General features: G+C 42.8%; 1 protein-coding gene across 1 annotated transcript in view; it reads right to left on the bottom strand.

Moving 5' to 3' along the window:
• The window catches only part of CHN1 (chimerin 1), a 104,618-nt gene that overhangs the window by 22,377 nt on the left and 56,111 nt on the right, over nucleotides 1-26,130 (bottom strand). The window contains exon 7 of the mRNA XM_082314525.1: nucleotides 9,858-9,935. Within this exon, the coding sequence (XP_082170651.1) occupies nucleotides 9,858-9,935 (78 nt within the window). The remainder of the gene's footprint in view (nucleotides 1-9,857; nucleotides 9,936-26,130) is intronic.

The raw sequence follows: 26,130 nt of genomic DNA, 5'->3' as shown, positions 1-26,130 counted from the left end.
TGCACTGGTCTGAATACACACCACCTCTGGAAATGAAATCAAACACAGTAAGTAATGCCAGAAAACAGCGAAAAATTGGTCTTCTGAGGTCAGAACAGCCTCTAATCCTGTTTCATCCTGCAGAGTGGGACCTGGCAGCATCCTAAAAAGAAACATGTTTGCATCCCTTTGCGAGTTCAAGAGCCAGCACCTGCAAACAATACTGTATTTATTAGATGACACTGTTTAATATAACATTCTGATTTTTATATTTAATTCCCCATTCTAAAAATCTGCCAAACGACTTGCTTGTTTTCAAAACTAAAACATGCTTTCCAGAAAAATTTCTGAAAACACACCCAGCAGAATCCCAGAGATCATGACTTAAATTACAAGGGGTTTCTTTCCCCTTATAAAAAGAGCATCTGCCATATGCAGATTTTACTGTCTTATAAAATGTGAGAGAGCAGGATTGCCAACTGTGGCTTTATATCTCCCAACCCTTCCATTCTCACTCCCGCCCCAAAAATCTTTTTCTCTCTCTTTCCATAAGGCTTCAACTGTGAGTGATTTTTTTAAGAATACGGAAAATGGGTGAGCAGGAGAGCAAGATAAACTGGTTTTAATCTTAATTTGTAAAATTCCAGGGGAACTATTCAATTTAAAAGAAAACTCTAGACAATTTTAAAGGAAAATACCTGCTTCAAGAACTAGATAAAATCCTAATACTAAGCTGTCCTGCAAGTCTGAGTTAGAGGAGAGCCTCACCTAGGCATTTCTATTTTGAACTCTCCCGCAACATCAGCAAGGTATAATAAACATTTAACTACTGTGATCTTACGTAGGAGGACAGTTTTTTGCTTAGGCTTGAAACACATTTTCTTATACACAGGGAAAAACAGCTTAACTCCTGTGATTAATAATTATAAGCCTTACAGAATTTAATTTATTTTTGTTTTGCGTTTAATTAAAATATTTCTTAGAAAAACAGACAAAGTTTGAAGAGAACCAAATAAAAAAATGATCCGGTGGCTCTGACAACAGATTATACCACACGCTGTGAACTCCTCAAGCAGATCTCCCACCATTATTTCTCAGGCTCTATAAAGGTCGCTGTTGAAGTTAGTTACCCATGTATCTCGTACCTCCACTTATTTTTTACGCTTTTGGTTTTTACTAGGCAGTTGTTCAGCTAGCCTTGATTGCTATCTGAAAAGCAAGAATGAGCCAGCACATAATTAGCATTCGTAACTGGGAGACTTACATTATATCACTTGTCAAGGCAGAGAGGAAGAGAATGAGGAAATATCAGCAAAGTGCTGTGCAAACATGATGTGAAAGAACACGGTGGATCAGCAGAGCTTTAGCAAAGCCACTCCTGGGAAGAAAGCAAGGCTGGATCTGACAAACTGTGGATATGCAAAATCAACACCAAACACAGAAAACAAAAGTGTTTGTGACAGTGTACAAAAAAGCCTTCCCCGTTGAGAGGCTGCTGCCATGGTGTCCCTGAACGCCTGCTCCATCAGGACCCCTGCTCCATACAGAGCAGTGTAGCTTCTTCCATGGCCCTCCATGATGAACTCCTGGTGAGAATAACGGGGTTTGGAAAATCCAGGCACTACCGTCTGTGTTGGGATGAAATACACCAACTTGAGAAAGGATGAAAAACACATTGCTGACCTACCCTCTTGGACTATCAGAGTCCTATGCTCTGGGTAGAAGCCTTGTTGGAGCTCGGGAAGGAGACCAAGCCGACCAGGGACTGAAAAAATGGCACACAACCAGCACTTGTGCCGCATGGTGCTCCAAAGGTACAGTTCTGCTGGCTATACTGTCTTTCAAACACATTCCCAAGGATGACGGGATACTGCTGATGAAGGCTGTCAGCTCAGTGGTCCTAGCTGATTTGTAATTTCATCAACTGAATTCTGCCTGTTGGGACTCTACCAAGCTTTTAATTGGATATGGAAGACATCGTAAGTCTCAATTAAAACGATGAACTCAGCCTGTATTATTAATGTCTGTCTGCCCTGTCACAATTGATTTTGTCAGGCACTGAGCGTACCCATGCTGGCACCCAACAGGCATGCCCTCTTCATCCATCCCTGGTCCAGGCAGAGATTGCCTGGATGTGAAGGGTACAGAAAAGATATCAGTCAATCGACTCAACTATCAGTTTAGGCAATGCTTCAATTTAATCATTACATATATTACAATGATTAGATAGTGCCTCTAAAACAAGGGTCTCAAGCACTCCCAATATTCCAGTACATGATATTTCTCCAGTGAGGCAAATATTGCTGCTGCTGAGTAATATGAGAAGCTAAAAAACTGCCATAACAACCCACACGGCAGAGCCGTATCTGCAAGATAATTGCTTTCATGCAAAGGTGTAACAGAAATGACAGTAACTGAGACCATTGGAACATACCTTCTCCAAAACGAGAGCCGACTTTGCCTAGACTAGCTGGGGTGTTAATGTGGGGAGTCAGTCTGGGACCACTCCGACGACTTTGTCCAGCAGCTCTCGAGAGGAGAGATGCTGGCTGAACACTGCGTGGTTCAGATCACGGAGTATAAATAGCATCGTTATCGCCAGTGGGTACACTGACACGAATGCTGAGCAGGCAAACCTTCCTCCAGGTCCTCACCCACTTGGAGCCAGAAGCGCTGTCATGTCTTGTTTACTTTCTGGTTTGCGCTGGTCATGTCAGCAGAGATGGGAACAACTGGAAATTGCAGTTAGGTCGTGCTCTATGAGAGCCAAAGCAAAAAAATGGAAAGTAGCAGGTTGTTGGCTTTTTTTGCTGGTAAATTCAATGAAAATGGCCACCTTTATTTCAGGATGGAATAGCAGACTTTCTTTAAATTGATATCCAGAAACTGGAACATTGTCCAGTTTATTCCAGGCCCAAGTTACTTGATACCTGTGTCCATGCAAAAAATTCTGAAACTAGAGGTGATAACTGAATAAAATCCTTAAAATTAAATTTTTGTGTATATATATATACACACACACACACACACACATACTATATACACTATATGTAATGATGTAAATAGACTATAAAACCCTAAGAGATTCCTAAAGAAACGCTTTTGCAATGATGCTTAGGCTAATTTGGAGGAAAAGCTGTTGATGATGAGAGAGCACGACACGCGCTACGTGCTCCTTGAGGCAAACTCCCAGTCCTCCCCAGCAGAGCATTTCTAAGCCTCACCACAGATGTGAGCTGGTCTGTCCTTGCGGCTGCCCACACGGAAGACTCACTAATAAAACTACTGGTGAGGCGGGAAGGAATTCCAGCTTCAATAAATTAAGGATTTAGAAAAAAGGCCTTTTTTTTTTTTTTAAATAAACAGAGGCAAAGCTTGAATTCAGGGACTAGCACTAAGAAACCAGAAAGGGTTAAATAATACTGTGCTATTTGGAATCTGCTTTGGAAAAACTCTGGCTTTTCCAAAAAAGTAAAAAAGTAAAAGTAACATTAAATAAATAGGAGACTAAAATCCATCAATGCCTAAAAGCTTTTCTGGCTTGAACTGTCTTATAATACACTGTGAGTTTCAGAAGCAACAACATAGAGCTGATGAGATCTTCTCAGGAGTTTTGTGGAAGTTTTTCTCCAGATATTTTCCCTGCCTTTGAACATTTTTTTCCCCTCAAGTACTAGGAGTCTAAAAGAAACATCAAATTTCCTGAGGTTTCCTTATCTGTGAGAACGTACAGAGACTCTCCCTGGGGACTGTGCGAGAGGCACCCAGTTCTTTCTGAATATTCATTTGAGTGCAGTGACTCACTTAAAGATGTTTTGAAAATACGTTCAGTGCCAGGTTCGTACCTAATAAAAAATCAGCATCCTCTTTTCAGTGGAGCTAGACCAATTTACCCCAAATCGGCATCTGCCCCAGTTTTCAGAAGATCAGAAATAGAAATGAGTTCATGTTAGAAGTCACAGAAAAATGGCTCTGCTTAACATAGTAAGAGTTTGTTATAGTTTCTGGTCTTTTCGCAGCATTTGTTCTGCACTTTCCATCTCCCCATTTCCCAGTGTTTAGGCACGGCTTTGCTGAGCAGCTCTTGTTAGAAAAATAAGATTTGGCACGGAAGCGGTTTGCTATGACTTTTTACACTAGCAAAGCACCTAGCACAGATGCAATTACACCGGTAAAATCTGGGCCAGGCCCAGGTTAGCTTATTTGTTTCAAAGAAGCAGTACAAATGTAACTGGCAGAGTAACTCTTGTTAAAATCATCAGTCTCTCTATTAAAGTGATGCTTGAGTGTCTCAGGCAAAGCCTTTCTAGTAGAGACTGGTCCTCACCGGACCCTTCACTTTTTGTGCACGTTTAAGGCTATATTCTACCCCCAGTTATTTCTGGAAAAGCACGTTGTCTCTGTTCTGGAGCATCCCGTTCGGCCTTTCAAATGGGTCACCCTCAAAGAGAAAGCCAGGATGTTGCTTCAGTCGAGGAGGGAGATGAGGAATCTCAACAAACAAGACTCATCAGCAGCTCTGCTGACTTGGCTTAAGCAACCGCAGAAAAACATCTCTCCTCTCTGGAAGAAGTGTTGGCTTGAAAGGGAATTATGTCTTGAATGTTCACCAGTCTACCAAGCAGCTTTGCAACTGTTATTTATTACAATTAATTGACTGTGCCATCTCAGGCATTAGTAAGATAATGACTAAGAAACAGCATGACAGTACCAAATACTGCACAGAAAGATAGCAAAAAAAAATAGTCTTCTGGAGACGTATCTATTTTGTGATGAGCAAGAGAGAAATGAGACAATATACCATGGAAAGCGATGCATGAAACACAGATTTCAGTCCAGCTCTGACAGGCATGGACACCTTCTTGCTTCAGTGAAACACCCCAGCACTAATCCAGGCAGAAGAGTGGTTTTATGCCTTGGACTATTGGTAGTTACGAAACACCTGCAGAGTGCTCTGCTGGCTCAAGTCATCAGGAGCCAGAGGTGTCTGAAAGAATACCCATAACCAGCCAAGGGACCTAAAAATTCCCCAGGGCCCATGAGTCACACAAGCTGGAGGGGAGTAAAGACCTTTAAGGTGTTTTGTCCAGGCTCATTTTAAATTTGCCAAGTGAAGGGGAGGTTATTGCACTGACTAACAAGTTTTACTACCCAGGAGATTTCTTGCTGTTAATTTCATATTTTCCCTTTCCTCTTCCGTTTAAGCTATCATCCCATAACTCCCAGCTAATGTTCCTCTTCCATGACTGCCCAGCTTGCCATTAACACTTTTCAAACATAGTTTTACTGTTTTCTCCAACCCCAAACAGCAGGCAAAGGAGCAAGGCCAGTGCCCAAGCCCAAAGCATGGCATCAGCTGGGGAGGAGGTGCAGAACACGTTCCACGTCAGGTAGGGATGGACTCCGGGCAGAAGGTACCTCATTAGGTGTATCTTTTTTTTTTTTAAACAGCAAAAAACTATGGGATGTAGGGGGGAGAGGGAGTGATGAGGAGACGCAAAGAGGGAAAGTCCGAAGGACTGAGCAAGGAGAATCCTGTGTGTTTAGCACCCTAACAAAAACTGCCTCACCGGAGAGAGAAAAGATGCGGTAACCTTAAACCCAACTCAGATTCCCCTGCTGTGTATGTCCTTTGGCCTAGAGCCCACCTCACACATCCCAACCCAGAGCTCCCCCCGGTCCTCCTCTCAATAACCACCCCGGAACGTTTCAATCCACATGGCACCTTGCCACAGGCCCCTTTTCTCCTCAAATTTGAGGTTCCTGCTGTTGCCTGAAGCTCCTCCTTCACCTGCCTGCCCAGGAGGTGCCCAGCTGCTTCCTCCCCTTAAAATTATTGAATTGATCAGATATCAGCTAGGTAAGAAATTGCTTTTTAATTTACAAGCTGTCAGAGTTGCTGCATTTTGGGGACAAGATAAGCAAATATGAGATTTATAAGGGGCAGAAAAAAGCATTCCTATTGGTAGAGTCCAGCTGTAGAATAAATTTATGGGAACAATTAGGTATAAATCTACTCTCTCCGCTTCTGTGAAACGTTACAGAACTTTCCCCTATGATAAAGATCCTTTTTGTAAGAAAATAGCACCACTGGCTTCAGCTATGCTCCTTGTCAGCACTTCAAAGAGCACCCCATAAATCTCTCAGAGCTTCCAAGTAGAAGATGCTATTGCACATCTACACTGGGTAGAAGAACGAACTTGTTATCCACCACACCCACACATGTCCATATAGATACGTGTGTGCCAGAGGGTGTGGGGAGATTTCTTCCCCGTAGTGGGTAAGAAACTGAAAGAGAGGAAAAGCCTTTCTGTGAAAGAAGGTAAGGCTGAAATTTTGGAGGATGGTGAAGTGACTGTCCTGATTTGGTGTGATGATTCATTTTACAAGGGATCTCATTCAGAGTGCTGGATTTCAGAAAAGCAGACTACAGGGAGGGAAAGCAAAAGAAATCAAATATGCAAATAGACAGACCCAATCAAGTCACACTCACAGTCCTAGCTCACCTTCAAATCCCATTATTCAATTAAATAAAATGCTGTGTCAAAGAATGTAAATCTCTCTTTGCTGATATATTTGAACTAATAGAAAATGAATCTTTTATATTAGATTTATAGAGAACAACACAGAAATATGAATTGAAAATTTTTTATAAATTAGAAAAAGCCTAAATACGCTTAAAAAAATAAAATATTTTTAATACCTAGCTCTCATCCTGAGGAATAAGCATTAAAAACTCAGTCAGATCTGACATTTATAAATCATCATCCCTTTCTTTACTTATGGAGATTAATTTAAGAGAATTCAGCCAGTCTGTATTTGCATTTGCGATGTGATCATGAGAGACCAGACCTCCCCAGTCAGGAGAATATTATGGAGCTGGAGGAGATCATTACCGGCCAGCTCGGCCCACAGAGCTTCCCGTCACCCCAGCTAGCCACCCTGCTCACTTCGGGCAGGAGACAACTCACATTCCAGCAGATTTAAATAAGATTAAAACCTTCCAAAAACCTAGCCGTGTCAGCACTCTGAGCAGAACTGTCTTGACATTCTTCTTTCAAACAACGCTCGGAGCAAAACATAGATTAACAGATTTATTCGGGAGACCTCTTGACAATTTAAGGGTTAAAAGCAGCTTTTGTGTTCACCCCTTCCCTAGGCATCTGCACTCCTGTCAGGACCATCACTACACTGCTTCTCTGCCGCTGTGTTCCTCTACCTGAGCTTTGCTGGGGGCAAGAGAGTCTGAGGGTCCAAGCTCCACCTGTGTTCCCACCCACCCACCCCACAGGGACAGGAGGTGCAGGGGAGGAGGGAGAATCGAGGTCTCCTAACCTGTGGCCAAGCCTCTCAGGCATTTGCTAACCCCAGCCCGCCTCCGGAGCGGCTGCTGCTGTCTTCTTCCCTTCTCCAAGACAACAGCACTAATTGTTGTGCAGTAATGATTCTCCACTTCTCCTCCCTCTGCTGGGATGTTACAGCATTTCCAGTATAAAAGGATTTCTGAGACCCCTTCATTTCTGTGACTAGCGATGTGACTGATCAAAGTAGCTGCCGGGAAAGGGTTGGGGGTCCCTACCTGTTGCCTCGCGCCTATATAACGAAGAGATTAGCTGCAGAAGTACAAAGCAGCGTGCGTCCTCCTTTTTGCTAGTGGAGCCTCTGGGGACAGCAGTCACTGTTGGTTAGCTGAACTATATATATTTATTTCATTTCTGGGTTGTTTTTTCTTGTTTTTTTTTCAAAAGTCTAGGTTCAAGACTCTGGGACTGACATCTCCTTCCTTCCCACGTGGGTGGCACATCTGCTGCTTGGCAGGCAACCTAGGAGACTTCTGCAGACATTTTAAATGATGATGTCTACACATGCGAGGAGAAAAATTTGACAGATGCAAGGAATGATAAAAGAGAGGAGCACATGAGCTAATGATGGCCGTTCATTTCAGACCCATAACGCAATAATTATGAAGGGTTTATGGTTATTTTTTTTAAAAATGGGACAGTGGCCACATTTAGAGCTCGTGAACTACCAGCGGGTAGGTTGGTTGCTGCTCACCCTTTAAGGGGTAAGGGGCTTGTTCCCTTCTATTTTTTTGTAGCAAAAGTTATCTGTGTAAGGTGACTGCATTCCACTAACTTGAGAAAAGAGTTACTTCTTGAGGTATATTCTTCTGGCAACTGTACATACAAAAGAACTACAGTACAACCATGATAAAGAAAATCTGTGTGGAAAGTTTGTGCTGTAGCTATGACCTTGGATCAGACACAGTTTGTTTTTGAAAAAAGACTGGAAAACTCACAGCTTCCAAACTTTCCAGAAACAGTTTCTGGAAGAAAAACAAATAAACAAACCCAAACGAATGAAAATCAGGTTATCTATTTTCAAAACAGATGTGTTTCAGGCTGTTAAAGGTAAGCAACTACGGAACACAGATGTGCACAAAATTAAATACGTATTATCCTACATACACTGTAGCACATGAAAAATCCCTGTCTGCTGCAATCTGCAAGAATCATCTTCAAACTCTAAGGAACAAATATAAGTTGCAAGACATTTCAGATCTCCAGGACACCTCAGGAGCCTGTGAAAAAATGCTCTGCATTTAACTGACAGCCAGCGGGATTATTTTATGCCAAGCGTTCATATTAAATACTTCTTTATACAACATTTTGTACACGGTTTTCAAATTCGTGCTTTATTGAAGAACTCAAGTCAAACAAAACATCCTGATCATACAAAGTTTCCAATTTTAGTCATTACCTGAACTCAAAAGCCAGAAGGTGGTTTAAATAAAATCAGATGGACGATAGGTAAATAGACATGTGCCCGCATGTGTACATTCACACATGCATATGCGTGTGATGGAAATCAAAACTGGAAATAAGAGACAATTAACAGATGCTTATATCATCAGATGCCTGTACTACATTAATGACTTCCCTTTCTCCTAAAATAAATAAAAGCAAAAGCTACACAGGGGAAAAAAACACACATTAAAGATAAAATCTGGGCTTCAGGTACTATATATGAAGTTTGTACAGTCGTCTACTGGAATTCAGTGTAACATCAGTTGACTTAGTCTTACAAATAAAGACTCTCTATTATGCAATGCATTTGACCACCAAAAGGTTAAATTACTAAATCCTTGCTGGACACTTATTACAGATACAGACACAAAACGCGCATATGTTGTATTGACATGTGTCTCTCTTACCAAAGAGCATCGTTTATTTAGAATAATTAAAGCAATAATTAGAAGCTACATAGAAGACTAAGTAAATTTTATTGAAACACAAGGTAGTTGCTAATGCCAGCAGCTCCAATAGCCCCACGGTATAAGCCATGCTGCTTTCAACACACTTAATTCATTAACGCAGGAGAAAAGCCAGAAACTACGGGAAATGCAGACCATCTGCTCAATCCAGATGCAGCAGAACATGCTTCTTACCTCCAAAGCTATTTACCAGCGACAAACTGAGGTAAGATCAGTTTAATCCTCTAATCACAGATCTAAAAGATTTTTCGGCATCATATCATCATAAGTAAAACTGAACAATATTCATTTGAATTGAAAGGAAACTTTGCCACTTTTTCTCACCTTTAGCATCTCTCTCGGTAGAGAGATAACCTAGATACGGCAAATATTATTGAAACAAGTACATGCATGCAAGCAGTCAACAAGAAAATCCTCGTTCTTCTGCTGGTATGTTCTAAAGATGTCTGATTGATTTGACCGGCAATGAGATTTAATTGAAGCATTTAAGTTCGCAGAATGTCATAGCTGCATATATCTTATTTCCTTGCAATACCGGACCCATTTTAAAATACAAACTATAGCTCCTGTGGCTTAAAAACAAATAAGTAGCATAATTTCTTACCTTGAAGTTATGAACCTTCTCGTATTTTGGAACATGTTCATTTTCTTTCAGAGTTGCTCTTCTGACAAGCGATGTCAACTGCGAATAAGCAAAGAGTTTAAGAGGTTGCCAGATTGTCACAGATGACTTCTGAGTACCCAGTTTCATCCCCAAGGCTGCTATCAGTAAATCTTGTTGACGGCTCTCCTGCTTCGAGTTGTGCACGGCAGACCTATTCGCTTTGTGCCCTGACCAGGACTCTTTGGATGGCATTTTGGAGCTGACGGGAAGGAGGCACAGCCCCCCCGGACCGATCTGCGCCCTGCGTGGATCAGGCTCGATTTGAAAAACCGAACGGGACCATCTCGGGAACCTAAACTGCTGGGAAGGGCGGCGCGGCCATGGCGGGGCTCCCGTTCACCGCGCGGCTAAGGCAGCGAGGCGGGCGCCCCGTCGCTCCGGGCGCGGGGGCTGCGGCCTGCGGCGGGGCGGCCGGCGGCCAGCGGCGGGGGGGCGCAGCCCGCGGCCTCTCCCCCCATCGGCGGCCGGCGGCGGGGACGCACGCCCGGGCGCCCGCCTCCCTCCCCGGCGCCCCGCTGCCCGTTCCGGGGGGCGACGCCGCACCGCGCCGAGCGAGGCGGCGCCCGGCGGCAGCGGCACCGCCCCCGGGGCGGGGGCCGGGCGGGGGCGGCCCCGCGGGCCCCCGGCCGCCGCCAGCGGAGCCCCGGCGAGGCGGCAGCGCCGCGCCCGCGCCCCGGCCGGTGCCGGAGAGGCGCCGGCGGGCCGGCTGTCAGCGAGGGACCAGGCGCGCACGGCTACAGACTGGCATCGCCTGGCCCTCTGGGGTGCGGGGGGCGTCGGGGCACCCCCAGGTGCCCCAGGGGACGGGAGGGAAAGCGGCTCCCCCCGGCCCCCCCGTCTGACGCGGGCCGGGCACCGGGAGGTGAGGCTGGGAGCAGTTAATGCAACCGTTGGTGCTCATCACTCTTCCTTTCAAATCACATTTTTCAATGCCTTTCATATAAAAAGAGGATCCTCAAACTCACGTCACGGATCGGCCTCTCCTAGGTAGTGATGTGAACACACATGCTACCAAAAGTTCACCACACCACCCCTTCCACCAAAGACCTAAACCCTGAATGCTGTGGTGCCTCTCATTAGGGATTTATGAACATTAACAGAAGGTGAATGATACATAGCCTTAAATCAGACTGAAACCTGCTGTTCGGACCGATGCGACTGATGATGAAACATGCACAGGACGATCGGGTGCTCGCTACCCCTCACACAAGCCAAAGGAAACAGAGTTTCACACCAGCATCGTTAGAGCGTTTCCACAGGACGCAGCAAAGTGCAAGGGGCTCACACAGGACTAGGGCAGACCCTGCCATAACCCCCCCGCAGCGGCTCCCCAGGGCAGCCCAGCTCAGGGAGGCTCTCTTCAGCTGCACGCTGACAGCCGGGGGGGGACACCACGACAGCCACTCGACTCCTGCCCTTTTTCTTCCAGCACTCTCCAAGCATTTGTGAACAGTCTTTGTCAGAGACTGCAAAAATGGACCTTTGGTCTGACTTACTACGGCAGTGATTTACACCGCGGGGCTGACCACCATCCCAGCATTTAGGGCGCAAGAGGACCTTTCCCTGCGCACAGCCTGCCTGTGCAGCCAGCCAGAGCGCAGCCCTCCCCTTGCCACAGCCTGCAGCACCACAACCGCTCTCCCTTCTGCAGCAAAGGTATTTTTATCTCTCATGACTCAGTAACAACCAAAGACAGGCACAGTTTGTCGCAGTCTTCTGGGTGGAACTGGTGTGTGTTTTGCAGCTGGATGACAGCGTTACCATTTAGCTCAATCCTGCCAATACAGCTGAGAGTAATGCTCACCGTGAGCCCCTCCTCTGTTCCCCTGCGTGGCCACCAGTACCTTCCCTACAGGTTTTAAATATCTGCTGGGTTTCAGCATAGGGTCAGGTTGCAGAGATTAAGGATCAACATATGTGCTTCACCAACCACTAATCTGCAGTGCAAGTTAATAGCTAATAATCAAAACATTGGCTATAGATTATACAGGATGAAGCTGTCCGGCATTAGTGGCTCATACAGGGGCCTTAGGAGTATCTGGCTCAGTTCCCAGCTTCAATACAGACAGGAGGCTGGTTGATCCATCCTATTGAGAAATACTTTTCCAACGGCTACCTCAATCTGCCTGTCTTGCTTTTTACCGCTCCTTTCTGCTGCAGATGAAGAAATCCCCCTCTCGCGCGTTTTTCTGCACTTCCTTCTAAGTGTAACACTCCACGGCAGTCGGAGATCGAGAAAAAGGAGGTGAGGAGCAAGAGACAGCAATAACTGACCACCTCATCTATGTGAAGTGTGGGAGTAGTAGGGACTCAGGGGAGGAGGAAGCAGACAGGCTTTTGAGCTCATTCCCTCCTTTCTTTCTAGCTAAAGCCACTTCACAGTTTCATTCCCAAGGACTACATCAGGTAGAAGTCCTCACAGAACCAGGTGGACCTAAACCTGCCCCAGAGGAGTCATCCTCTCCAAACAGCTTGGAGTGACACCAGGCTCAGGAAGCAAATTGTGGAGTTCTGGAAATGTAGTTTTGTTACATGCTTCCCTGGAAACCAAAATTCCTCTTTTTTTTTTAAAGGGAAAAAAAAGAATCACTAAAACTTCATATTAGGAAATAAACTCTTTGAAAATTGAATTTGTTGGAAATAAATAACGCAGCCATTTTCAAGGGTACATTTACTGTCAGAATCAGCCCTTATTAGTTTTTGTATAATTCCACTTAAGAAGCGAGATAAAGCATTCTGAATTTTCCTTTCAGTTGTCGGTACAGCGCATATTTGGTTTTTGACATACTTATTCCTTAATTACCAGCTTCCTTTTTTCTACTTCTGAAGAACTGATTTATTTTCAATTGCACTTTAGAGTCACGTTAGTAGAAACCGATCTCTGGATCCCGGAAAATTAAATCTTAAGAATGCCAATAAAAAGGTAAGCAAAACTACCCAACAGGGAAAGGTCCTATCACATGGCTGTAATTATGAAAACGCGTTATAATCTGGAAAGTAGTTATAAGATTATGAATTTTAATTCTAACATTACTTTGTGTTACAGTAATCTAACTCAGACCGCTTATTGGTTTTACATAAATCAGCTTCCCATTTTTCCGTGCAAAGCATTTTCTGCTGTTTACAGATACAGGGATACTGGGCTCACCTACACGTACAGCCCTTCACGTGTGCTATATGCAGTTGTGCACACCAGAAACCTAGATTGAAAGAAAGTTAAAGCCATAAAGCTAGCAACTGAAAAATTATGAAAAATATATATTTGTTATCTATTTCTTACATATATTTCCCCAACATAGTGTTTTAATTAAAATTCATACAACTGCTTTCAGATAGCATAATCCTATAATGCATACGCTCATTCTTCTGCCATTGCCTAACTTTGGGAGCTTGGCATTGCAAGCTAGTGCTCTTCTTAACACCGCCCTCCTCCTTTCTTTTGAAAACCAAAATGAAGAATGAAGCTTCTGTTGTACGCACCTTCCTGACCACAGTTTGGGTCATCGGGCGGGTCCAGATCTTTAGCTTACCAGTACGTGAGATAATAAAGTAAGAGAGAGCAAGCCACTGTCCTCGGGTAGCCCTCATCACTGCAGAGACGAGTCGCCATCCCTCAGAGCAAACGAATGAAGTCACGGCCCTGGGGGTTCAGCTCAAATCCTGCAGGAAGCTGTTCTCTCCCGAGGTGCTCTCGGGCTCCAGGCGCTCTATGCTGTCTCTATTGCCAGCCTGCAGGTCCTGCTCTTCTTACCCCCTTGGCTGGTTCTTGATTCAATGCCTGCTCTCCACCAGTGGCTCCTGCACTCCCACCCGCCAGCAAAGTCTCCTCTCCAGAGCCCTTTCATTTTCCAACAGCTATCTTTATAACTTGCTCTGTCTGAAGTCTACCTTAATGGGGACAATTATTAGATACTGGATGAAAAAGAGGTAGAAATCTGAGGAGGAAAGTCTTCTCCCTTCCGCTTTTCTAAGTGAAGTCTTGATTTTATTTTTTATTAATTGTTTGTGACTGACGTTTGCAATCATTGCATGCGTAGGGAGCAATATGCCATGCAGACTCCAGGAGGAAGGAAACTGCAGGGCTGTAATTTTTAAATTCCATTTAAGGACACGATTTCACAGGATTGAGGTGAACTGAAAATGGAACAACTGGAAGTAATAGTCAAGCAACCTCTCAGTAGAGAACGCAACCAGAGCAGCCTCTCAGTCCTATACATTTTAGTGACTTAAACGAGCACTAAAAAAACCAAACCCAGCAACACGACAACCTTTAAACCAAGACATCTGTTTAGGGGGTCTACATTGCACATATGGACTAAAGGAAAAAAGAAGAAAAAAAACAAAACACAACAGAAAAGGACTGTAACCTGCTATTTCAAATGTTCTCATTTGTTCTAAAACCTCAACCATAAAAGTGGTTCAGCCTAGGTCCTACTGGGATTCTGCTTTCCTTACTTCCCCCTGGAATAGTCCTTCAGGGTGCGGGAGAAACAGCTGTTTTCTTGAGCACTATTTGCTCTCGGTGTTAGCTGGATAATGTATGCGTGTTTTCTGGTACTAATCTCACAATCAGTAAGTCTTATTATGAAGACTCCACGGAATTGATTTTAAAGTCATCCATGGCTTGCAGTAAATTCCAATTAGTCACTCTCTGAAGGACACATTATGTAAGTTTAATCCAGTCACACAATTCAGTCAACATCGGACAAATTATCATTCTAAAAGGGCAAATTGATGCATTTCCCATTTGTTGAGTAATAAACCAAAATCACTTCAGAAAAAAGACCCAACAAACCAGAAAATTCAAGAGTCAGGTTAAGCGCAACAAGTCCTAAATTCCCAGATTAGACTTGATCAGACCTCCTGAAGCCCACGTGCATTTTCAATACGATGTAGTGTTTAGTTTCATGACCACCTGGCTCCTTTCTCAAACACAGTATCGTGTTTTCTTCAGTCTCAGGAATGCACTGCAGGCTTTTCATTCTCATATGGTATTTTCATGTTGTTATGACTAAGTACGCCTTTATTGTTGCAGACTTAATATATAATATGATCCCTTCCCTCTAAGGAATGTATTTTAATAATAATAACCAGCAGTTATATTGCACTCTTTTTTTTAAAAATCAAAGATGATGCCCTATCGTACATATCTCAAGAAACAAGATATTTGGGTTGCAATGCGGTTAACCATTGTATATTTTGTCGTGTTCTGTTTCACTGTATAGCTAAAGTTAGCCAAATGTATATGCTCAGAAAATCCTTCCTTGCCTGAACACTTTATGAGCATATTTTATGGGCTCAGTACACGATTTTCAAAAGCTAATCAGTCAGATTGTGAAACTGAGCCCAATTTCCTCTGTGCAGTTCTCGGTGGTGGCTTGTTCCATGCTAAATATAATTTTCCCAGTCATATCTTTCACAGAATTGTTCCAAGGGGGGAAGGGGGCCCAAAATTTTACTTTTTTATTTAAAATTGGTGATAAGCTGTTCTCATTTCATCTTCTTCACTTGTAGACATGCTGATGCCAGGCATAGCCTCTGCCCACAGACAGACAGTGTGAGCGGAGGGTAGGAATGCTATTCAAAGAAAAGTTGAACCTGAAAGTTGACATCTCAGGAGCTGGATGGGAAGGACCATCACGCAGTCTCAGCCACCAGGGTAAGACTTCTCTCGCTGCCATTCCAACACAGCCACATTTACCTGGCACGTGGACAGCACCAGGCTCACACAACGCTCAGAGTATACTGGGATCCTCAGGCAACACACAACCCTGCTTTGAGTCCACAGTTACCCACAGGGGAGTTGGGGTTTAAGACATGGTTGAATGATGAATTACTGCTGAGAAAAGTTCTATTTTTTATAACAAAATTTTCCAAATGGACTGGCTTCTAATTAAATCAGACTTTCCTACCTACACCCCCCCAGTGAAATACATATTGCAAAAATCTAAAGAAATGGCTATTTATATTTTTGAATTTTTATTTCTGATAAAAGTGTATGTGATTTCCACAGCAGGTAATGAACATTTTTATACCTAGAATTTAAAAAGAAGTTTTCAAAAAAATGTTTTAATTAAAACCTTAATTAAACAAATTCAGCCAAAGTGTTGGCTTGGTTTAAGGTATGATTGTTAAATTAAAGGAAATAGATAATCTAAACCAAAGTTTAAATTATGGAAAAAATGTTGCGCAATATTGCTGCTAGAAATTACTGCATAGAAAGTGAGTTCATTTGCTAATGTATTGTACAATACAATCAGAGTGTATTAGCATTATTTGGGAAGATTTTATGTTCGCACTGATGTGCTTACCAGAAATACCCTGAAGTACCCTCGTTTTCATAACAAGGGAGCATACTCGTAAAAAACCAGAGAGATCTTAGGGGAAGCCAACAGAAAAGTTGTTTTTCTGTAGCTTTAGTCCTGTAACCTACCGGTCACTGCAGCTGATTCGGATCTAGGTCAGCTGGCTTATTCTGTTCCTAGTGGCATGACGGGTTGTAGATTTGCTCCCGGCAGTTACCAGCATGGGCCTTTGGAAATGGTAAGTTGGAACTGCGCGCTGGCAAAAAGCATCCACTGTGACTATTCCTCTCTTTCAATAACTGACAAGACAAAACCAATTAACATTTGCTCTTCTGGACAGTGGCGCAGAAGCAAGGCAAACAACACATTTCTGAGGGAGGGGGCTATTTTGGTATATAATCATGGACCTAGCCATGGCAAAATAAAATAAAAATCTCACCGTACCTGCAGTAAGAAGTTCTGCTTTTGTTCTGGTTCTGGAGGACTTTGCTAACATCAAGCAACTTAGCCTTTAGCGAGGTCAGCAACTGGCCCACTGTGTCCACTGAAGGAGGGGAGGTGATTCTGGGGATTTCCTTCACACTCCATAGGTACAAATACCACTACGGGCTGTATGTGGGCACGTGAAAACACGCACAGGCAGGGACCTGGATGTTGCAATCAATAATGGTGCTAAGCTGGGTTTTACAAGCAATAGCTATGACTTCGTTTATGCTGTATAAATAATAATATGCTTCCTCACAGGGTCGTGTTCTGGGCGAGATGGTGCAGTCCTACCCCCCACCTGGGGCTCCTGCCTTGTCCTGGTTTGGTCCTGAGCCAGCCGAAGACACAGGGCTCTTCCCTACAGACACAGGACATCCCATGGCCCCGGCTGCCTCTGTTAAAATAACCAATGGCTCTGGCCCTTCTCTTAAAGACAGAGACTACCAGCCTGCTCACAAGGGGCAAGATACGACTGCTCGACAAAAGCAGAGCTGCTACCAAGCTGTGTGACACTGAGGCAGGATATGCCAATCAAACACCATGATAAATGCTACCCAGAAAGCTAAGAAATGAGCTCTTTTCACTCCTAACTCTGACTGTGGCAAGGAAAGCAGCTCCCCATAACCATGAGTTCAAGCTGAGGTATCAACCTCAGCAATTCTCTCCTTGCTTTGCAGCAGCTTGTTACCACAACCCCGTTCTTTCCTCTGGAAAATAAGCTGCATTAAAAGAGGGCCAACCCCAGCCAAACTTGCTAAGCACAGAAGGGGACCAAGAGCTGGTAGAGCACAGAAGATACCACCGTCCCTGCCTCAGGGGGCTGGCAGCATCACTGTTCCCCAGGCAAAGCGTGCAAGACAGTTCATGAGCAAGGAGAGAAATGTCACGAAACACTAGAATTTGTCTCCAGTAAATCCTTTAGGCAAAGCCTGTCCTTTACAGCTTTGCTTTCAGTCCTTTCCATCCACCCTTCCATCCTTCATAGCTCTGGTTTTGGTCCATCCTATCTTCCTCTCTTCCTGCCAGGAGCCTGGGCCATGGAGGTGGTAAGCTAAACAGTGAGTTAAAGCAGCTGCCTGTGCCAGGTACTCCTCTCCCTGGGAAAGCCAGAAGCAGAGAGACTGGGAAGACTACTCACATAGTTTAACTATTACACTGTTACAGATATTGCTAAATCGGGGCTAGAGAGGTCTGTCTTGCTATGAGACCTATGGGAAGAGGAGTTGATGGAGCAAGGAGCTCTGCCTAAGGGAGCAACCCTCACACTGGCCAGCAACATGCAGAGGCTGCTCCGCAGCAGCTTCTCCATCTCGCTCCCATTTAGTCAGCATTTTCTATTTCAGCTAACGGCATCACATTTTCTTCCCTTCCCTGGCCTGGCCTGTGGCGTGTCTCCTCGCTGGGCTGCAGGGAGCTGTGCTGTTGTGACCGAGGCACGACTGACGTTCATTGCAGCGAGGGGTCACTCCAGCAAAGGCCGCTTGACTTGTGACACGTCAAGGCAGACTGTATTCCAAAAAGACCTTAGAAGTCATTTATAAATGCCACAGGACAATGTGCTCTATAGGAGTGATAACAGTCAAAATGTAATGCAAACCAACAGCTGCATGAATGCTACTCTTTTGGCAAAGGCTCTTTGTTACTAATATACTACATTTAAGTATCATAAGAGAAAACAGGTTGTTAGGCTAAACTTCTGAAACGACAAGGGACTGGTGATAGTTTATTGCTCATCTGACCCACACTGTTATAAGGATTTCCTCAAATAAGAAGAAAAAAAAAAAAAAAAAAAGAGTGAACATCAAAAAGCTTAACCATACCCACTGATGAGGAACCTTACTGTCTCCTAGCAAGGAAATGTTGATGGTGGGCAATCTTTATGAAAGAAATAATTTGCAACACTTCCTTTATGATATCCATTTAAGAATCATATTGATAAAAGCAGTTCTTACAATAAACCTCTATATCTTTTTGTAACTGAAAATGTATACACTTAGGGATAATGACAATCATGTAATCCACAAGGTCTTCCTATTATTATACTGATTAGGGTTTTTTTCATTTATTCCTCATGGAATAGGAGTTTTGGCTACTGGTATAACATGGGCAAGTGGTATAGAAATTTCTTTTTATGTCTCATTAATATTTTCTTACCTGATTTATAATATTCATTTCACATTAGTCTTGTCTGGCAGTCTAATGCATCTAATATTAGCCTTTTTTGTTCTACACAGTGATTCAATTTAGAGTAATTCAATGTATGTTATAATTGAAAACTGCAGCTCATTAATTTCTAAACACTCTTTGTATTTCAGACTACACCTGCTCCTTTGGCACATCCTCTATGTTAAATCCATCCACTTCTTCCTGAATAAGCTATGTTGCTATGATACATGTGCTGTCACAGTTTCTTTCTTCAACATACTTTCAGTCCATAATCATACTTATTTGGCATAAATAAGATTAAGAGTGCAAAGTTTCCTAATCCTTCCTTAATTATCACTTGATTTAACCCAATGAATCAAGGTGAAAACAATTTTTAACCCGAAGGAATACTAGAGTTGTGACATGGACATGCAACCTTCTTGCAAAATTTATAATGGTGAAAACCTGCTTATGGACCACCTTGCTGCAGAAAAATTAGAAAATGGGGTAACCCCAGTGCCCATCAGCACTCCTTACAGACCCTGATTACCAGTCTTCTAGGTGCATGTGTGGCCACGGGCATAGCTGCACCAGTGCTGTGGGTCAAGGTCTACATTCATTTTATACAATGCAATTAGGCAGGCTCAGACAACGAGGTAGGCTGATCATCCTTCAAATGAGTCTCTCATGTAGGCTCCCACTATCCTTGCATAAATCTCTATTTAAATCAGGACTGATTTGAAACCTGCAATGAATGAAACCAGAGTGGAATTGGCAGTGGAATTATACTCTGCTCCCAAAGTCAAATTACCAGTTATTATCAAATTATCAGTTTATTGCCACCCATAAATTCTTCTAATCCCTGATCACATTCTCAAAAAAGGCTCATTTTACATTCTGTTGACCAGCATTCCAATTTTCTCATTTCTCCTTTTCCACATATGGTTCATCTTTCCTATTTATTCCCTCTTAGTTTCCTAATTAGCATTTTAAAATGCCTCTGTCATGAAAATTTTCATATAAGGGCAGGAAGCATCCCATCACCCTAGAGGATGCTATAACTGTTAAAAATTCTTACTTGAGACAGGCACTCAAGAAACCATCTTCTCAAATGGTCAAAGCCAGCACCTTTGACACAAATTTAAATCATGTCTTGATTTGAAAACTGAATCATTTTGAATGATTCAAAATGGGGCTGGCAATGCAACTCCCCATCATAAATTTGGGCTACGCAGATTATTTACCTTCTGGGGGAGAAGCAGGCGTTGGCATGTGGACAGGTTATACAACTTCTGTTACACAGGAGGGACTTCGGGTTTTGGGTTTGGTTTTTTTTTTCCCCCCGCCTTCCCCCCAGCAAGTCTGTGGTTTCTTGCAACATAATGTTTAGTTGATGTCTATTTTCAGTTGAAATACACTAGTCCTAGGTCCCAAGCAGTAACTCAAAGATCTGACATTTGGGATTTCAGAGGCATATGATCTTTGGACAGAAGCTCTTATTTTGAGTATAGGGCACACTGAAGATAAAAGACTAAGTTTGGGGTATAGTTCCATTTCTTAAATTCATTGGCAATGAACAAAATTATAGGCAACGAACAAAATGTTTATCCAGCACAACTGCTTTCTTCTTACCTAGTCACGTTTTTCATCTCATCTTACAGGGCGATTTTTTATTTGTACTGCCACCATCAACTAGCACTTTAAGTGACCCTGCTCATAAGATTTCTAACACTGAGGTGGTTTGACTTTTCAACAATAAAAATAGCCCAAGAGAATTAACCCATAAGGCCCATAAAAAAATTATCCAGTAAGCCCTCAGCATCAGGAACTTGCTGAGCAGTGAGTCTGCCTTGCGAGCTCCAGCGTGTGACAGAGGTGATTGGCAGCTTCCAGGCACCAGACTGCAGCGCTGTGACAAATGCTAGCAAGGATTTGGACGCTGGAGTGAATGAGAAGCTGCCACTTAAGAGACTGAGCACTTCACATTCTGTGAAAGATAACAACACGCGATGCTTTTTGCAATTTTTGTGCATTTGTATTAAACACATCGTTACTCTAATCATCAGCCAATTCACAGAAATGCCTGAATGCAAATGTAATTCACTATAATGCAAAATGGAAATTGGGAATACAGCCTTTCATGTTTTCACAGTATTCCTCTACTCTTCTCTCAAGAAGGGGAAAAGCTGCTTGCTTCTAAGTGCTACTAATCTAATTCACAAATTGGAAATCATAAAGAAATTAACTAAATCACATACACATATGACTAAGGTTTAATAGAGGACATTATACTTTGTAATACTAGTTCTAATGTTCCTTAGGCAAACTATTTCAAACTGCTTTAGCTCTAACCAAATGCAAAAATTATCCCCACTAAAAAGCAATATAGTCTAAGTGCATTATAATATGAGCTTCACTATTAGAAACACATCATCCTGTAGTTATCTTGGAAGTTGTATGGATGTGAGGAATATCAATACTAAGATGATGAGGATTAGAGCAACAACTGTTCATCAGCTGAGAATCAGATTTTTCCATGTGATGACTCGTACCTTGCTTAAACATTAGGACTGTAGGAACAGCGAATGCCAGAAGCAACACTGTTTCTAACTGCTGATGCCGTGCAGAAAAAAGGTTAAATATGGAAAAGTTTAATGTTCTAAAAGTTAATGATCAAAGGAAGACTTTGCAAAACTGTCAAGAGTTGCTGTCTTTGCTGGTGACAAGTGTGACAGGTTTGAAGTAATAAGAGCAAGCAGTTTATTGAGCTTAGTAACAAAACTGCTCTCCGTACTTTGTTCAAATTCAGAAAAGAAAAACATTCGGCTAGAGACTAAAACTAAGCATGAGAAGCCTCTGAAAATATGAAAATATCTTTTTTCTTGTGAAAGATTAAAAGGAAAGAAACAAGGGTGAGAACCGATCAGCCTCTGCAGCATTAACCACAGGATAAATGGTTGTTCTTTTTTTCTTTCACATTCTAATACTTCATTTAGGCACCTCGAACTACTTCTCTTTCTGCTACCACTTCAAAAACAAGCATTTCGCTCTTCATGGGTCTTAAAGGTTTGGTAACCACTCATGAATGGGCAATTATTAGCGGAGCAGATGTGCCTGCCTATCAGGGGATTCTCTAACCGAACTGGGGGCAACACACCAGACCGCCACAGCTCCACGTCCTTTCCACCTTTGTACAGAAGGCAAATGACACATATTTGTACTTGTGAGCATGTAAACGGTAACCAGTGTAAAATGCTTTCCCCCCCACCCATTTAAATAAAAAACACCCCCCCACACTGCAAACAGTAAGGAGAAAAAGGAGCTTATCTGAATAACTATAGAGGTAAGTGAAGGAAATCCCTGGTAGTCAGACTCTTAGCACAGATTTACGCGAGGCTACGCAGAGTTGCAGTATATATGCAGTATAAAACACAAGACACGTCGGATATTAGTTCACAGCCAAAGGTGCTACCAACCCCACTTCCCACAGCCCTAGCTTTTCCTTGGGCCTCAGGTTCAACTAGTGACCAGGCCTGACCCTGCCTAGTTTATGAGATTAGACACAATCGTAGCCCAAGGTGATTATCACCAGCTATACAGTGTCACGTTATAAAGTCTAAGTGAGGTAAGAAACTTGTAAATAACAAAATTATCCTTTTATAGGGCTCTTAATTCAACAGTCCAGTCTGTTTCCTGTAGAAGTGATTAGTAATAGAAAATAATTAGGAGATGCCAGATGGGAGGAGGAGTTAAAAAAAAAAAGACCCAAAACTCACACAGCTAAGGAAAGAGAACAACAAACGAGGGAGCTGCCAGCTAGCAACCCACCACAGTCCCTCACCGTCCGGGAAGCTCTTTGCCTAAGCAATAAATGGCAACCACATGCCTGCTTTAGGGACTGCTCCGAAAGAGACCTACCTTCTTTCTGTGGCCACTGCATGGATTATTCAGTTGTGAGAAAGCATAAAAAGTCAAGGAAAACCACAGTTTAAAAGAAAAAAAAAACATAATTTCCTTATATATGGCTATGAGGCTTCCCCACTATACATCTAGGCAGCCTTTTTGGAAACCTCAGGTATAAGGCCCCTAGGGAAGGTAAGCAGCAGACTCCTATGACGCGTCAGGACTGAAGCCATGACAGCTCTCCATTGCTCAGCAGGAGTTGAGCTGGACCAGTTCTGTGTCCCATCTACTAAGGTCCACTGGGATGGGGAAAATCTCTCTCCCCCTGCAGAGTGCCCAAAGAAAGCTATCCCCTTCGGCTCTTCCAGAGCTAAGGGAGATCCCTTCCTCCCTCCCTGCGATCCTTCTTGCACTAGCCCATCCCAGTTAAAAAGGAAGGAAACTTCTGCCAGTACACATAAGAGAAGCTAAGGCTATATGGTACTTTTTGAAGGGCATTAAAAATGTAACCAGATCCAAAACACCAAGCATTAGAAACCGTGGAAAGAACTCCTGGTGAGGGCCTCACACTGACTTACACTGAGAAACACAGGAAAAGAACAAGAGCTTAGTCGTTGCTAACGGTTTCATTTTATCAGTAACAACACAACCAGTATTCTTCAGATTTAATTGCACAGCAACTGTACTGCTTTACAGCCTTTTTAACAGTTACGTACACTATTCATTTTACAAAGGCTCCATCAGGCACACGGCATACACTGAGGGTAATTACTCCCCACACTTTTGCTGAGGGTCTGGTCTGTGAGTCTGAGAGACCAGACCCCCCCCAGTTTCACATGGCAGCTGACCGTCTCAGTATAATTAGACACTGGACTTTCTGAAGACTATATCTGCGTGTACACATCTCACATGCCAGATCATAACAGAGCCACACTTACATGAAAAACCAGAAAGTAACATGATAAGTCATGTCAGCAAGCAGTCAAGTGACTTGTATCCATGACAAAAGGCTGAAGCAGGATGCTGATCCTCAACTGTGCTTACCTACAAAACGGAGGAAACCTCCCTACAGGAGTAGCATCGTGAAGGGAGGCACGCTGTGCGTTTGAAATGCAACCTGACCTAAGCCACTCGTCACTGCCTGAAGTTTGTGGAGCCTTATTTGTTTTGAACCTTGTAATACTAGACCAGCAATATGCAATCAGGCTACCAACACAAGCATGTGACTTTCATTTCACATTAATCCCACACGTTATTGTGAGAGCATTAATTTAATGTGCTTTGGAGGCACAGGCACGCACACAGAGGCAGGCAGGTAAGGTCCTCCAAGGCTAACTGGAATCAGCTGGGATGCTGTTTGTAACCTGCAGGAACTAATAGAGCACAGCTGAGCACCGACCAGAGCTGGCAAGTAGAGAAGAAAGAATTTGGCCTGGGAAAAACAGGAGAGTTATGGGACCATGTTTAGCACTGGAGCTGAGCTACAGGGCCAGTGAGAAACTCTTAAAAAACAAGTCTGGCTTGCTAATTTATCCTTTATAAGCACAAGATACTGACAAGAGGAAAACTAGATATTCTGTGACCTGGGGATTAAATTAGCAAAGTTTATGCTTCATTTGGAAGCTCTGAATCTCAAAACAAGATCAGTTTATATAATCTTTTTAGTGTATCAATTTTACTGCCACACTGAATATAAATAAGGGCTTAGGTTACTCTTGGTGATTATGAGTAGAAAAAGCACCCTGCAGTTTGGAGAAAAGAATTTTCTTTGTGCTGATGTCTGCACACTGGACAGCGCATGGGATTAGCTCTCCTTTCTCTGGTCGTAATAAACATACGGCTAAGTTAAAAACATATGTGCTTATAAAAAGGCATCATGAACATTCGCAGTCTTAGTTTGAACTGTATGTGCCATATATAATGACATATATGGCACTAGATCCTTACTGCCATAAATGCTAATGCGCAGAAAGGGAAGATGAAGAAGACTGAGGCTGGGGCAATCTCTGCAGAGTATGATGTTGCCCGATGCACTGGAGCAGCTACCTAAAAAGTAGGCATGTCTTTCATCCTGCTAGGAACTTTCTTGGTATTGACAAAATTGTCTGTGCTTTGAAGTCTCTGCTGAAAGATGGGCTAAACCCAGAAGAAATAAATAGAAGTTTTTGCCTTCCACAGAGTTATGTTTTATTTATAAATTACATTAAACTTACAGAGTGATTGTCATGGACACCCGCGCAGGGACTGGAAAGGAACATTTGTGAGAAAAGAGTTGACAATCTCCTCAAGTTAACCCATGGGATTCTTCAATGCTCAGTCTCTTGTGTCTTTAAATGTACTTTAAGGTAAACATTTATTAGTTGTACTTTTAAAAACATCATTGCTTTGTTGCTACCCTTGTTATAGCTACGGCTTGTCTAGAGCTTTATACATTACACACCCATCTTTTCTAATAAAATTAATTCGAGTAAATGGAAATACACAACTTCCAGCATCAAGACTTCTTCACTCTCAAAGTACACTTTCCTCCATTATTATTAAGACCATGTCTTCTTTTTAGTTCCTATCAATCCCAGTATTGGCATTACTAGGCACCAGTGTTGTTCAAAGCTGTCTTCCTCCATCACAGACCTTGCTAAGGGGGCTTATGCCTCCACGACAGACTACTGTAACTTCCTCGGCTGCATTTTCTGATGTCCTTTCACTGAAGATAAAATATTAGCTTTGGTGAAGGAAGGCTTAAAGCAGATCTTACTAACAGATTTGACTGAGAGCAGAAGTAGAAAAGTAGTAGTGTCATTAATGAAAATACCAGTGTCAGTTCAAGGTTGGAAAGTGAGACTGGTCCCTCTGCAAACACCCGTAAGTATGACCCTTGATTTTGTATGTGGAGGCTGTTATGAATCCATTAGAAATGTACACAGAGATTGCAATTAACTTTGTGATCTGGATTATCTTCGGAGGCAGGCTTAAAAGCATGTTTCCTACTAAAATGACACAGATTTACATTTCCAGATCTCCTTGCACGGGGTTGCCGACAATCAGCCTTCATCACTATGGAGGAAACAATAGTATCACCACTAAGGTCATGAAAAATAGAACAAAAGAATGCTTTTGTTGGGTGACTGCTGCCACAAACCTTCTCTCAGTTCTTTCTGTCTTTAGGAATTGAACTGAATGTAGTACAGTCTAGAAGGGGTCTTTAATAGATTCACAGCCACTGAAGTTTCTTGAAGAAATAGCACTTATCACCAAAGTAAACATGAATAGATGTGATTCAGTTGCTATCCTAACATTAACCTCAGCATTTCATTCTGAAAGATGGGATAACTCATAACTGATTATTTCATTTTCTCATAACAAATATTAAATCT

The sequence above is a fragment of the Platalea leucorodia genome (genome assembly GCF_965183815.1).
Source record: "Platalea leucorodia genome assembly, chromosome: 5".
Lineage (NCBI taxonomy): Eukaryota > Metazoa > Chordata > Aves > Pelecaniformes > Threskiornithidae > Platalea > Platalea leucorodia.
Note: the sequence above shows the minus strand (reverse complement) of the source record. Positions and strands in the feature narration are given on the sequence as shown.